The 13,330-nt window shown below is 47.7% G+C and overlaps 1 protein-coding gene across 3 annotated transcripts in view; it reads left to right on the top strand.

The window, feature by feature from the left end:
- The window catches only part of SCN4B (sodium voltage-gated channel beta subunit 4), a 96,410-nt gene that overhangs the window by 68,819 nt on the left and 14,261 nt on the right, over positions 1-13,330 (top strand). For all 3 annotated transcript variants that reach the window (XR_006387715.1, XM_044278246.1, XM_044278245.1), the window contains one exon: positions 10,934-11,177. Coding sequence is in view for 2 of the 3 variants with exons in the window: in XM_044278246.1 (XP_044134181.1) it covers positions 10,934-11,177 (244 nt within the window). In the remaining variant the exon portion in view is untranslated. The remainder of the gene's footprint in view (positions 1-10,933; positions 11,178-13,330) is intronic.

Genomic DNA, 13,330 nt, shown 5'->3' with positions numbered 1-13,330 from the left:
ACAGTCCATTGGCATATATTTAGGCCCAGCACCCAGGCAGAGGAGAGAGGTCCCGTAACAGACAATCTGGCTTCATGTCAGCAGAGAATCAGTCTGCATGTCATAGCAGAGAATGAGGCTTCACGTCAGCCACCACTGGAACAGTCCATTGGCATATATTTAGGCCCAGCACCCAGGCAGAGGAGGGAGGTCCCGTAACAGAGAATCTGTCTTCATGTCAGCAGAGAATTAGTCTGCATGTCATAGCAGAGAATGAGGCTTCACGTCAGCCACCACTGCAACAGTCCATTGGCATATATTTAGGCCCAGCACACACACAGGCAGAGGAGAGAGGTCCCGTAACAGAGAATCTGGCTTCATGTCAGCAGAGAATCAGTCTGCATGTCATAGCAGAGAATGAGGCTTCACGTCAGCCACCACTGCAACAGTCCATTGGCATATATTTAGGCCCAGCACACACACAGGCAGAGGAGAGAGGTCCCGTAACAGAGAATCTGGCTTCATGTCAGCAGAGAATCAGTCTGCATGTCATAGCAGAGAATCAGGCTTCACGTCACCCACCACTGCAACAGTCCATTGTCATAAATTTAGGCCCAGCACTAGTGTTGAGCGGCATGTCCCATATTCGAATTCGCGAAATTTTGTGAATATTCGAAAGAATATTCGTAAAATATTCGCGATTATTCAAATTCGTTATTATTTCGCATATGCGATAATTCGAATTTTCGCATCGCATAATACATATGCTATGCAAAATTCACATGTGCGCTAATGAAATCGCCTTACGAAGATTCGCAACTCAATTCAATCACTAATGTATGAATGCAATGCCCTTTGCCTCTGTTCTGGGACAAGTGTAGATATTCGCATGTGCGCTAATAAAATCGCCTTACGAAGATTCGCACCTCAATCACTTTCTAGGGAATGTGAGACTTTTGGGAATCAATCGAGATACAGTGGGGGGTGATGACAGTAGTTGACAGAGTACAGATCAATGTAATCTGTAAGGTGGAAAGTAAAATAAAAAATACGAATATTCGTAAATCGAATTTTACGAAGTTCTACGTATTCGCGAATATGGTGCTATACTATATGAATGCACAGGCCTTTGCCTCTCTGTTCTGGGGACAAGTGTAGATATTTGCATTTGCGTTAATAAAATCGCCTTACGAAGATTCGCAGCTCAATTCAATCACTAATGTATGAATGCAAAGCCCTTTGCCTCTGTTCTGGGACAAGTGTAGATATTCGCATGTGCGCTAATAAAATCGCCTTACGAAGATTCGCAACTCAATTCACTAATGTATGAATGCAAAGCCCTTTGCCTCTGTTCTGGGACGTGCCGATATTCGCATGTGCGCTAATAAAATCGCCTTACGAAGATTCGCGCCTCAATCACTTTCTAGGCAATGTGAGTAAGATCTGAGCTGTTGGACCTTTGGGAAACAATCAATTATATGTGTACTGTAATTTTGTGGGGGGGGGGGAAAAAACAAAAAACGAATATTCGTTTTTACGAATATATAGCACTATATTCGAAATATTCGCGAAATCGCGAAGTTGCGATATTCGCGAAAAAAATTTGCTTTTCGAATATTCGCGCTCAACACTACCCAGCACCCAGGCAGAGGAGAGAGGTCCCGTAACAGAGAATCTGGCTTCATGTCAGCAGAGAATCAGTCTGCATGTCAAAGCAGAGAATGAGGCTTCACGTCAGCCACCACTGCAACAGTCCATTGGCATATATTTAGGCCCAGCACCCAGGCAGAGGAGGGAGGTCCCGTAACAGAGAATCTGTCTTCATGTCAGCAGAGAATTAGTCTGCATGTCATAGCAGAGAATGAGGCTTCACGTCAGCCACCACTGCAACAGTCCATTGGCATATATTTAGGCCCAGCACACACAGGCAGAGGAGAGAGGTCCCGTAACAGAGAATCTGGCTTCATGTCAGCAGAGAATTAGTCTGCATGTCATAGCAGAGAATGAGGCTTCACGTCAGCCACCACTGCAACAGTCCATTGGCATATATTTAGGCCCAGCACACACACAGGCAGAGGAGAGAGGTCCCGTAACAGAGAATCTGGCTTCATGTCAGCAGAGAATCAGTCTGCATGTCATAGCAGAGAATGAGGCTTCACGTCAGCCACCACTGCAACAGTCCATTGGCATATATTTAGGCCCAGCACCCAGGCAGAGGAGGGAGGTCCCGTAACAGAGAATCTGTCTTCATGTCAGCAGAGAATTAGTCTGCATGTCATAGCAGAGAATGAGGCTTCACGTCAGCCACCACTGCAACAGTCCATTGGCATATATTTAGGCCCAGCACCCAGGCAGAGGAGGGAGGTCCCGTAACAGAGAATCTGTCTTCATGTCAGCAGAGAATTAGTCTGCATGTCATAGCAGAGAATGAGGCTTCACGTCACCGACCACTGCAACAGTCCATTGGCATATATTTAGGCCCAGCACACACACAGGCAGAGGAGAGAGGTCCCGTAACAGAGAATCTGGCTTCATGTCAGCAGAGAATCAGTCTGCATGTCATAGCAGAGAATGAGGCTTCACGTCAGCCACCACTGCAACAGTCCATTGGCATATATTTAGGCCCAGCACACACACAGGCAGAGGAGAGAGGTCCCGTAACAGAGGATCTGGCTTCATGTCAGCAGAGAATCAGTCTGCATGTCATAGCAGAGAATCAGGCTTCACGTCAGCCACCACTGCAACAGTCCATTGTCATAAATTTAGGCCCAGCACCCAGGCAGAGGAGAGAGGTCCCGTAACAGAGAATCTGGCTTCATGTCAGCAGAGAATCAGTCTTCATATCATAGCAGAGAATCAGGCTTCACGTCACCCACCACTGTAAGAGTCAATTTTCATAAATTTAGGCCCAGAACCCAGGCAGAGGAGAAAGGTCCCGTAACAGACAATCTGGCTTCATGTCAGCAGAGAATCAGTCTTCATATCATAGCAGAGAATCAGGCTTCACGTCACCCACCACTGTAAGAGTCAATTTTCATAAATTTAGGCCCAGAACCCAGGCAGAGGAGAAAGGTCCCGTAACAGACAATCTGGCTTCATGTCAGCAGAGAATCAGTCTTCATATCATAGCAGAGAATCAGGCTTCACGTCACCCACCACTGCAACAGTCCATTGGCATATATTTAGGCCTAGCACACAGGCAGAGCAGAGAGGTCCCGTAACAGACAATCTGGCTTCATGACAGCAGAGAATCAGTCTGCATGTCATAGCAGAGAATCAGGCTTCACGTCAGCCACCACTGCAACAGTCCATTGTCATAAATTTAGGCCCAGCACCCAGGCAGAGGAGAGAGGTCCCGTAACAGAGGATCTGGCTTCATGTCAGCAGAGAATCAGTCTGCATGTCATAGCAGAGAATGAGGCTTCACGTCAGCCACCACTGCAACAGTCCATTGTCATAAATTTAGGCCCAGCACCCAGGCAGAGGAGAGAGGTCCCGTAAAAGAGGATCTGGCTTCATGTCAGCAGAGAATCAGTCTGCATGTCATAGCAGAGAATGAGGCTTCACGTCAGCCACCACTGCAACAGTCCATTGTCATAAATTTAGGCCCAGCACCCAGGCAGAGGAGAGAGGTCCCGTAACAGACAATCTGGCTTCATGTCAGCAGAGAATTAGTCTGCATGTCATAGCAGAGAATGAGGCTTCACGTCAGCCACCACTGCAACAGTCCATTGGCATATATTTAGGCCTAGCACACAGGCAGAGGAGAGAGGTCCCGTAACAGACAATCTGGCTTCATGTCAGCAGAGAATCAGTCTGCATGTCATAGCAGAGAATGAGGCTTCACGTCACCCACCACTGCAACAGTCCATTGGCATATATTTAGGCCTAGCACACAGGCAGAGCAGAGAGGTCCCGTAACAGACAATCTGGCTTCATGTCAGCAGAGAATCAGTCTGCATGTCATAGCAGAGAATGAGGCTTCACGTCACCCACCACTGCAACAGTCCATTGGCATATATTTAGGCCTAGCACACAGGCAGAGCAGAGAGGTCCCGTAACAGACAATCTGGCTTCATGACAGCAGAGAATCAGTCTGCATGTCATAGCAGAGAATGAGGCTTCACGTCAGCCACCACTGCAACAGTCCATTGGCATATATTTAGGCCTAGCACACAGGCAGAGCAGAGAGGTCCCGTAACAGAGGATCTGGCTTCATGTCAGCAGAGAATCAGTCTGCATGTCATAGCAGAGAATCAGGCTTCACGTCAGCCACCACTGCAACAGTCCATTGTCATAAATTTAGGCCCAGCTCCCAGGCAGAGGAGAGAGGTCCCGTAACAGACAATCTGGCTTCATGTCAGCAGAGAATTAGTCTGCATGTCATAGCAGAGAATCAGGCTTCATGTCAGCCACCACTGCAACAGTCCATTGGCATATATTTAGGCCCCGGCACACAGGCAGAGGAGAGGTTCATTCAACTTTGGGTAGCATCGCAATATAATGGTAAAATGAAAATAAAAATAGGATTGAATGAGGAAGTGCCCTGGAGTCCAATAATATATGGTTATGGGGAGGTAGTTAATGTCTAATCTGGACAAGGGACGGACAGGTCCTGTGGGATCCATGCCTGGTTCATTTTTATGAACGTCAGCTTGTCCACATTGGCTGTAGACAGGCGGCTGCGTTTGTCTGTAATGACGCCCCCTGCCGTGCTGAATACACGTTCAGACAAAACGCTGGCTGCCGGGCAGGCCAGCACCTCCAAGGCATAAAAGGCTAGCTCTGGCCACGTGGACAATTTAGAGACCCAGAAGTTGAATGGGGCCGAACCATCAGTCAGTACGTGGAGGGGTGTGCACACGTACTGTTCCACCATGTTAGTGAAATGTTGCCTCCTGCTAACACGTTGCGTATCAGGTGGTGGTGCAGTTAGCTGTGGCGTGTTGACAAAAGTTTTCCACATCTCTGCCATGCTAACCCTGCCCTCAGAGGAGCTGGCCGTGACACAGCTGCCTTGGCGACCTCTTGCTCCTCCTCTGCCTTGGCCTTGGGCTTCCACTTGTTCCCCTGTGACATTTGGGAATGCTCTCAGTAGCGCGTCTACCAACGTGCGCTTGTACTCGCGCATCTTCCTATCACGCTCCAGTGCAGGAAGTAAGGTGGGCACATTGTCTTTGTAGCGTGGATCCAGCAGGGTGGCAACCCAGTAGTCCGCACAGGTTAAAATGTGGGCAACTCTGCTGTCGTTGCGCAGGCACTGCAGCATGTAGTCGCTCATGTGTGCCAGGCTGCCCAGGGATAAGGACAAGCTGTCCTCTGTGGGAGGCGTATCGTCATCGTCCTGCCTTTCCCCCCAGCCACGCACCAGTGATGGACCCGAGCTGCGTTGGGTGCCACCCCGCTGTGACCATGCTTCATCCTCATCCTCCTCCACCTCCTCCTCATCCTCGTCCTCCTCGTCCTCCAGTAGTGGGCCCTGGCTGGCCACATTTGTACCTGGCCTCTGCTGTTGCCAAAAACCTCCCTCTGAGTCACTTCGAAGAGACTGGCCTGAAAGTGCTAAAAATGACCCCTCTTCCTCCTCCTCCTCCTCCTCCTCCTGGGCCACCTCCTCTTCCATCATCGCCCTAAGTGTTTTCTCAAGGAGACATAGAAGTGGTATTGTAACGCTGATAACGGTGTCATCGCCACTGGCCATGTTGGTGGAGTACTCGAAACAGCGCAACAGGGCACACAGGTCTCGCATGGAGGCCCAGTCATTGGTGGTGAAGTGGTGCTGTTCTGTAGTGCGACTGACCCGTGCGTGCTGCAGCTGAAACTCCACTATGGCCTGCTGCTGCTCGCACAGTCTGTCCAGCATGTGCAAGGTGGAGTTCCACCTGGTGGGCACGTCGCATATGAGGCGGTGAGCGGGAAGGCCGAAGTTACGCTGTAGCGCAGACAGGCGAGCAGCAGCAGGATGTGAACGCCGGAAGCGCGAACAGACGGCCCGCACTTTATGCAGCAGCTCTGACATGTCGGGGTAGTTGTGAATGAACTTCTGCACCACCAAATTCAGCACATGCGCCAAGCAAGGGATGTGCGTCAAATTGGCTAGTCCCAGAGCTGCAACGAGATTTCGCCCATTATCACACACCACCAGGCCGGGCTTGAGGCTCACCGGCAGCAACCACTCGTCGGTCTGTTGTTCTATACCCCGCCACAACTCCTGTGCGGTGTGGGGCCTGTCCCCCAAACATATGAGTTTCAGAATGGCCTGCTGACGTTTACCCCGGGCTGTGCTGAAGTTGGTGGTGAAGGTGTGTGGCTGACTGGATGAGCAGGTGGAAGAAGAGGAGGAGGAAGCCGAGAAGGAGGAGGTGGCAACAGGAGGCAAAGAATGTTGCCCTGCGATCCTTGGCGGCGGAAGGACGTGCGCCAAACAGCTCTCCGCCTGGGGCCCAGCTGCCACTACATTTACCCAGTGTGCAGTTAGGGAGATATAGCGTCCCTGGCCGTGCTTACTGGTCCACGTATCTGTGGTTAGGTGGACCTTGCCACAGATGGCGTTGCGCAGTGCACACTTGATTTTATCGGATACTTGGTTGTGCAGGGAAGGCACGGCTCTCTTGGAGAAGTAGTGCCGGCTGGGAACAACATACTGTGGGACAGCAAGCGACATGAGCTGTTTGAAGCTGTCTGTGTCCACCAGCCTAAATGACAGCATTTCATAGGCCAGTAGTTTAGAAATGCTGGCATTCAGGGCCAGGGATCGAGGGTGGCTAGGTGGGAATTTACGCTTTCTATCAAATGTTTGTGAGATGGAGAGCTGAACGCTGGCGTGTGACATGGTTGAGACGCTTGGTGACGGAGGTGGTGGTGGTGGTGTTGGTGGTACATCCCCTGTTTGCTGGGCGGCAGGTGCCAACGTTCCTCCAGAGGCGGAGGAAGAGGCCGAGGCGGCAGCAGCAGAATAGGCCGAGGCGGCAGCAGCAGAAGAGGTAGCAGGGGGAGCCTGAGTGACTTCCTTGGTTTTAAGGTGTTTACTCCACTGCAGTTCATGCTTTGCATGCAGGTGCCTGGTCATGCAGGTTGTGCTCAGGTTCAGAACGTTAATGCCTCGCTTCAGGCTCTGATGGCACAGCGTGCAAACCACTCGGGTCTTGTCGTCAGCACATTGTTTGAAGAAGTGCCATGCCAGGGAACTCCTTGAAGCTGCCTTTGGGGTGCTCGGTCCCAGATGGCGGCGGTCAGTAGCAGGCGGAGTCTCTTGGCGGCGGGTGTTCTGCTTTTGCCCACTGCTCCCTCTTTTGCTACGCTGTTGGCTCGGTCTCACCACTGCCTCTTCCTCCGAACTGTGAAAGTCAGTGGCACGACCTTCATTCCATGTGGGGTCTAGGACCTCATCGTCCCCTGCATCGTCTTCCACCCAGTCTTGATCCCTGACCTCCTGTTCAGTCTGCACACTGCAGAAAGACGCAGCAGTTGGCACCTGTGTTTCGTCATCATCAGAGACATGCTGAGGTGGTATTCCCATGTCCTCATCATCAGGAAACATAAGTGGTTGTGCGTCAGTGCATTCTATGTCTTTCACCGCTGGGGAAGGGCTAGGTGGATGCCCTTGGGAAACCCTGCCAGCGGAGTCTTCAAACAGCATAAGAGACTGCTGCATAACTTGAGGCTGAGACAGTTTCCCTGGTATGCATGGGGGTGATGTGACAGACTGATGGGGTTGGTTTTCAGGCGCCATCTGTGCGCTTTCTGCAGAAGACTGGGTGGGAGATAATGTGAACGTGCTGGATCCACTGTCGGCCACCCAATTGACTAATGCCTGTACCTGCTCAGGCCTTACCATCCTTAGAACGGCATTGGGCCCCACCATATATCGCTGTAAATTCTGGCGGCTACTGGGACCTGAGGTAGTTGGTACACTAGGACGTGTGGATGTGGCAGAACGGCCACGTCCTCTCCCAGCACCAGAGGGTCCACTAACACCACCACGACCATGTCCACGTCCGCGTCCCTTACTAGATGTTTTTCTCATTGTTATGGTTCACCACAACAACAAATATATTATTTGGCCCAATGTATTGTATTCAAATTCAGCGGGATATAAATTTGAGGCCTAGTATTTAGGCGCTGGGTGACCGGTATGGATTTAGTGACAGAATTAGACTTGGAAATGCACAGAAGCGTGTGTGTGAAGTTATTCTGAATGACCCTATGTGCACCTTGAATATTATATACCCTTTTAGGGATAGATTTCAAATAGCTCTGATATAGCAGAAACCACTAAATTATGAAATTGCTAAATTGGGAATTGTATTTCAACCCAGAACAAGAAATGTGCTTGAACGGACACTAAATAACTCGCCCAGCTACAGCACTAAGGACAGATTTAGCTGGATATAAATTTGAGGCCTAGTATTTAGGCGCTGCGTGACAGGTATGGGTTTAGTGACAGAATTAGACTTGGAAATACACAGTAGCGGGTGTGTGTGAAGTTATTCTGAATGACCCAATGTGCACCTTGAATATTATATACCCTTTTAGGGATAGATTTCAAATAGCTCTGATATAGCAGAAACCACTAAATTATGAAATTGCTAAATTGGGAATTGTATTTCAACCCAGAACAAGAAATGTGCTTGAACGGACACTAAATAACTCGCCCAGCTACAGCACTAGGGACAGATTTAGCTGGATATAAATTTGAGGCCTAGTATTTAGGCGCTGGGTGACAGGTATGGGTTTAGTGACAGAATTAGACTTGGAAATACACAGTAGCGGGTGTGTGTGAAGTTATTCTGAATGACCCAATGTGCACCTTGAATATTATATACCCTTTTAGGGATAGATTTCAAATAGCTCTGATATAGCAGAAACCACTAAATTATGAAATTGCTAAATTGGGAATTGTATTTCAACCCAGAACAAGAAATGTGCTTGAACGGACACTAAATAACTCGCCCAGCTACAGCACTAAGGACAGATTTAGCGGGATATAAATTTGAGGCCTAGTATTTAGGCGCTGGGTGACCGGTATGGATTTAGTGACAGAATTAGACTGGGATATGGCCAAAAAATAAACAGACTATTGCTGGTTAAATGCACTTGGTGTGACAGCTTCACCCTGATGTAGGCTTTAGCCAAAAAACAACCACACCATTGAGGGTTAAATGCACTTGGTGACAGGCGCAGCTTGCCCCTGATTTAGTATATGGCCAAAAAATGAACAGACTATTGCTGGTTAAATGCACTTGGTGTGACAGCTTCACCCTGATGTAGGCTTTAGCCAAAAAACAACCACACCATTGAGGGTTAAATGCACTTGGTCGCAGCTTGTGCTGGCGCACCACAAGACACAAAATGGCCGCCGATCACCCCAGAAAAATGTGACTGACAAACGGTCTGTGCAGCCTAAAAACAGTGAGCAATTGAGGATCAGCAGCTCAATGATCCACAGCTGCAGATCGATCAGTTAATCAAGTCCTTTGGAGGAGTTAATCTGCCTAATCTCGCCCTACTGTCGCAGCCGCAACCTCTCCCTACGCTAATCAGAGCAGAGTGACGGGCGGCGCTATGTGACTCCAGCTTAAATAGAGGCTGGGTCACATGGTGCTCTGGCCAATCACAGCCATGCCAATAGTAGGCATGGCTGTGATGGCCTCTTGGGGCAAGTAGTATGACGCTTGTTGATTGGCTGCTTTGCAGCCTTTCAAAAAGCGCCAAGAAAGCATCACAAAAGCGCGAAGAAAGCGACGAACACCGAACCCGAACCCGGACTTTTACGAAAATGTCCGGGTTCGGGTCCGTGTCACGGACACCCCAAAATTCGGTACGAACCCGAACTATACAGTTCGAGTTCGCTCATCCCTAGTCATCAGTAAAAAATATATATATATCTTGGAAAACCCTTTTAAGGAAGCGTCAGGGCACCACCACATACGTTAGATGGTCAGCTCATCCTATCTAAGTAGATTAGTTGGGCCATCTAATGTGGCCAGCTTTAGACACTATCACCACCAGCACCAAGAGCTTATATCTAGTTCTAGATACCAACCACTGGTTAGTTCTTGGACCTATGTAAAAGCATCTCCTCCTACCAACCAGTACCCTGTTCTGTACTGACAAGGGGCAAGTAACCCAAAACAGCCGTCTACAGAGGGGCATCCTTTTGGAAAATGGTTTGGCTGATATGGTTCCTTCCTTTTTGGTGAAGAGCTAATTTTCTATTTTTGCATATTTATTTTTCCATGGAGCATTGCCTCGACGTAGGTCTCTATACAAAAGCTGGGTCTCCTCAATGACAACCAGTGACCCATTCCAAGAGAGAGAATTCCTGAATTATTCAAGACCTGAGAAATGATATTGGGAGTAGCGTTCAGGGTGCGTTCAGTGAAACTCGAACCATTTTGCAAGCAAGTTCAGTCAGTTTTGTCTACGATTGCGTTCATTTGTTCAGTTTTTTCCGCGAGGGTGCAATGCGTTTTGAAGCGTTTTTCACGCGTGTGATAAAAAACTGAAGGTTTACAAACAACATCTGTTATCAACTATCAGTGAAAAACGCATCGCACCCGCACTTGCTTGCGGATGCATTGCGTTATTCACGCAGCCCCATTTATTTCTATGGAGCCAGGGCTGCGTGAAAAACGCAGAATATAGAACATGCTGCGATTTTCAGGCAACGCAGAACTGATGCGTGAAAAACAACGCTCATGTACACAGAGCCATTGAAATGAATGGGTCAGGATTCAGTGCGGGTGCAATGCGTTGCGTCACGCTAGCTCGTGTGAAAGGGACCTAATTCAAAATGATGACAAACTGAAATGCAAATCCATGTACCAATGTATCATTATATTTGCTATTTGGTATCCCACGTCTTGTCTTTGTGAATCTTTCTCTCTTTCTTTCTCTATCTGCATTCTTCTATCTAATGGTCCTTTATTCTCTCTCATTTTGTTATGACCAGCTTTACCATGGGAAGCTGAAGAACAAGAAATCCTTGCCGAAACCTATTGAAATTCAAAATAAAAATTACCGGCATGATCGAATAACGCTAGTTCCTAGCAATGACACCAAGGATTATAGTTTGAAATTACTCCTGAAGGAGGTGGAGTTTGAAGATGCCGGACGCTACACCTGTATTGTGTCAAATAAAAAGGAAAAAGACACTAAAAGCAACGCCACCATCTACCTTACAGTGGTGGACAAGTGTGAGTGCCACCGATAGGTCAAACACCTGTTATCTGTATCCTTGAACATGCTGATAAAATACAATAGATCTAATATCAAAGGCTTGCTTACTTTCGAGACACAAACCACAAAAAATAAAAATGTCCGTTCCTACTCCGCTAGAGACAAAACCATGCATGGACTCCCGTAGCAGGAAAGCCAATGAAGAAAAAAAACTAATGTCCAGCACTGGTGTCTCATCAAAAGCAATATTTATTGAAGATCACTAAAAAACAATTACATGAACGGTACCATAAAAGGTCTATGCTTTTTGAACCGGAAGGTCATCATTAAGAACCTTCTAGTTTAAAAAGCGTAGACCTTTTACGGTATCACTCATGGATCTGTTTCTTAATGGTCTTCAATAAATATTGCTTTAAAGGAGAGACACCAGTGCTCGATATTTGCTTGCATACTTTCAGCCACTTTCACATTTTTGTATGTGCCTTTCATAGGTATTTCTACTGTTGAACATCAAGACTTTGATCAAAAGAGTAGTCAACTTAGGCTACTCTGACATACAGTACAGACCAAAAGTTTGGACACACCTTCTCATTCAAAGAGTTTTCTTTATTTTCATGACTATGAAGGCATCAAAACTATGAATTAACACATGTGGAATTATATACATAACAAAAATGTGTGAAACAACTGAAAATATGTAATATTCTAGGTTCTTCAAAGTAGCCACCTTTTGCTTTGATTACTGCTTTGCACACTCTTGGCATTCTCTTGATGAGCTTTAAGAGGTAGTCACCTGAAATGGTTTTCACTTCACAGGTGTGCCCTGTCAGGTTTAATAAGTGGGATTTCTTGCCTTATAAATGGGGTTGGGACCATCAGTTGCGTTGAGGAGAAGTCAGGTGGATACACAGCTGATAGTCCTACTGAATAGACTGTTAGGCCTCTTTCACACGGGCGTCAGTTTTTTTGCCCGGATAAGAGGCGGGTGCGTTGCGGGAAAATGCGTGATTTTTCAGCGCGAGTGCAAAACATTGTCATGCGTTGCACTCGCGTGAGAAAAATCGCGCATGTTTGGTACCCAAACCCGAACTTCTTCACAGAAGTTCGGGCTTGGGATTGATGTTCTGAAGATTGTATTATTTTCCCTTATAACATGGTTATAAGGGAAAATAATAGCATTCTGAATACAGAATGCATAGTAAAACAGCGCTGGAGGGGTTAAAAATAAAAATAAATGTAACTCACCTTAGTCCACTTGATCGCGAAGCCGGCATCTCCTTGTGTCTCCTCTGCGCTGAACAGGACCTGGGGTGAGCATTAAATAGAGGTTAAGGACCTTTGATGACGTAACTCCGGTCATCACATGGTACGTCACATGATCTTTTACCATGGTGATTCACCATGGTAAAAGACCATGTGATGACCGGAGTGACGTCATCAAAGGTCCTTAACCTCTATTTAATGCTCACCCAAGGCCCTGTTCAGCGCAGAGGAGACACAAGGAGATGCCGGCTTCGCGATCAAGTGGACTAAGGTGAGTTAAATTTTTTATTTTTTTTGTTTAACCCCTCTAGCGCTGTTTTACTATGCATTCTGTATTCAGAATGCATAGTAAAACAGTCGTCTCCTAGCAACCGTGCGTGAAAATCGCACCACATCCGTACTTGCTTGCGGATGCTATGCGATTTTCACGCTTCCCATTCACTTCTATGGGGCCTGCGTCGCGTGAAAATCGGACAGTATAGAGCATGCTGCGATTTTCACTCAACGCACATAGAAATTAATGGGTCAGGATTCAGTGCAGGTGCAATACGTTCACCGCATGCATCGCACCCGCACGGAAAACTCGCCCGTGTGAAAGGGGCCTTAGAATTTGTATTATGGCAAGAAAAAAGCAGCTAAGTAGAGAAAAACGAGTGGCCATCATTACTTTAAGAAATGAAGGGCAGTCAGTCAGCCGAAAAATTGGGAAAACTTTGAAAGTAAGGGCTATTTGACCATGAAGGAGAGTGATGGGGTGCTGCGCCAGATGACCTGGCCTCCACAGTCACCGGACCTGAACCCAATTGAGATGGTTTGGGCTGAGCTGGACCGCAGAGTGAAGGCAAAGGGCCAACAAGTGCTAAGCATCTCTGGGAACTCCTTCAAGACTGTTGGAAGACCATTTCAG

This window comes from Bufo gargarizans, chromosome 2 (assembly GCF_014858855.1).
Source record: "Bufo gargarizans isolate SCDJY-AF-19 chromosome 2, ASM1485885v1, whole genome shotgun sequence".
Lineage (NCBI taxonomy): Eukaryota > Metazoa > Chordata > Amphibia > Anura > Bufonidae > Bufo > Bufo gargarizans.
This window is presented reverse-complemented; position numbering and strand designations above follow the sequence as displayed.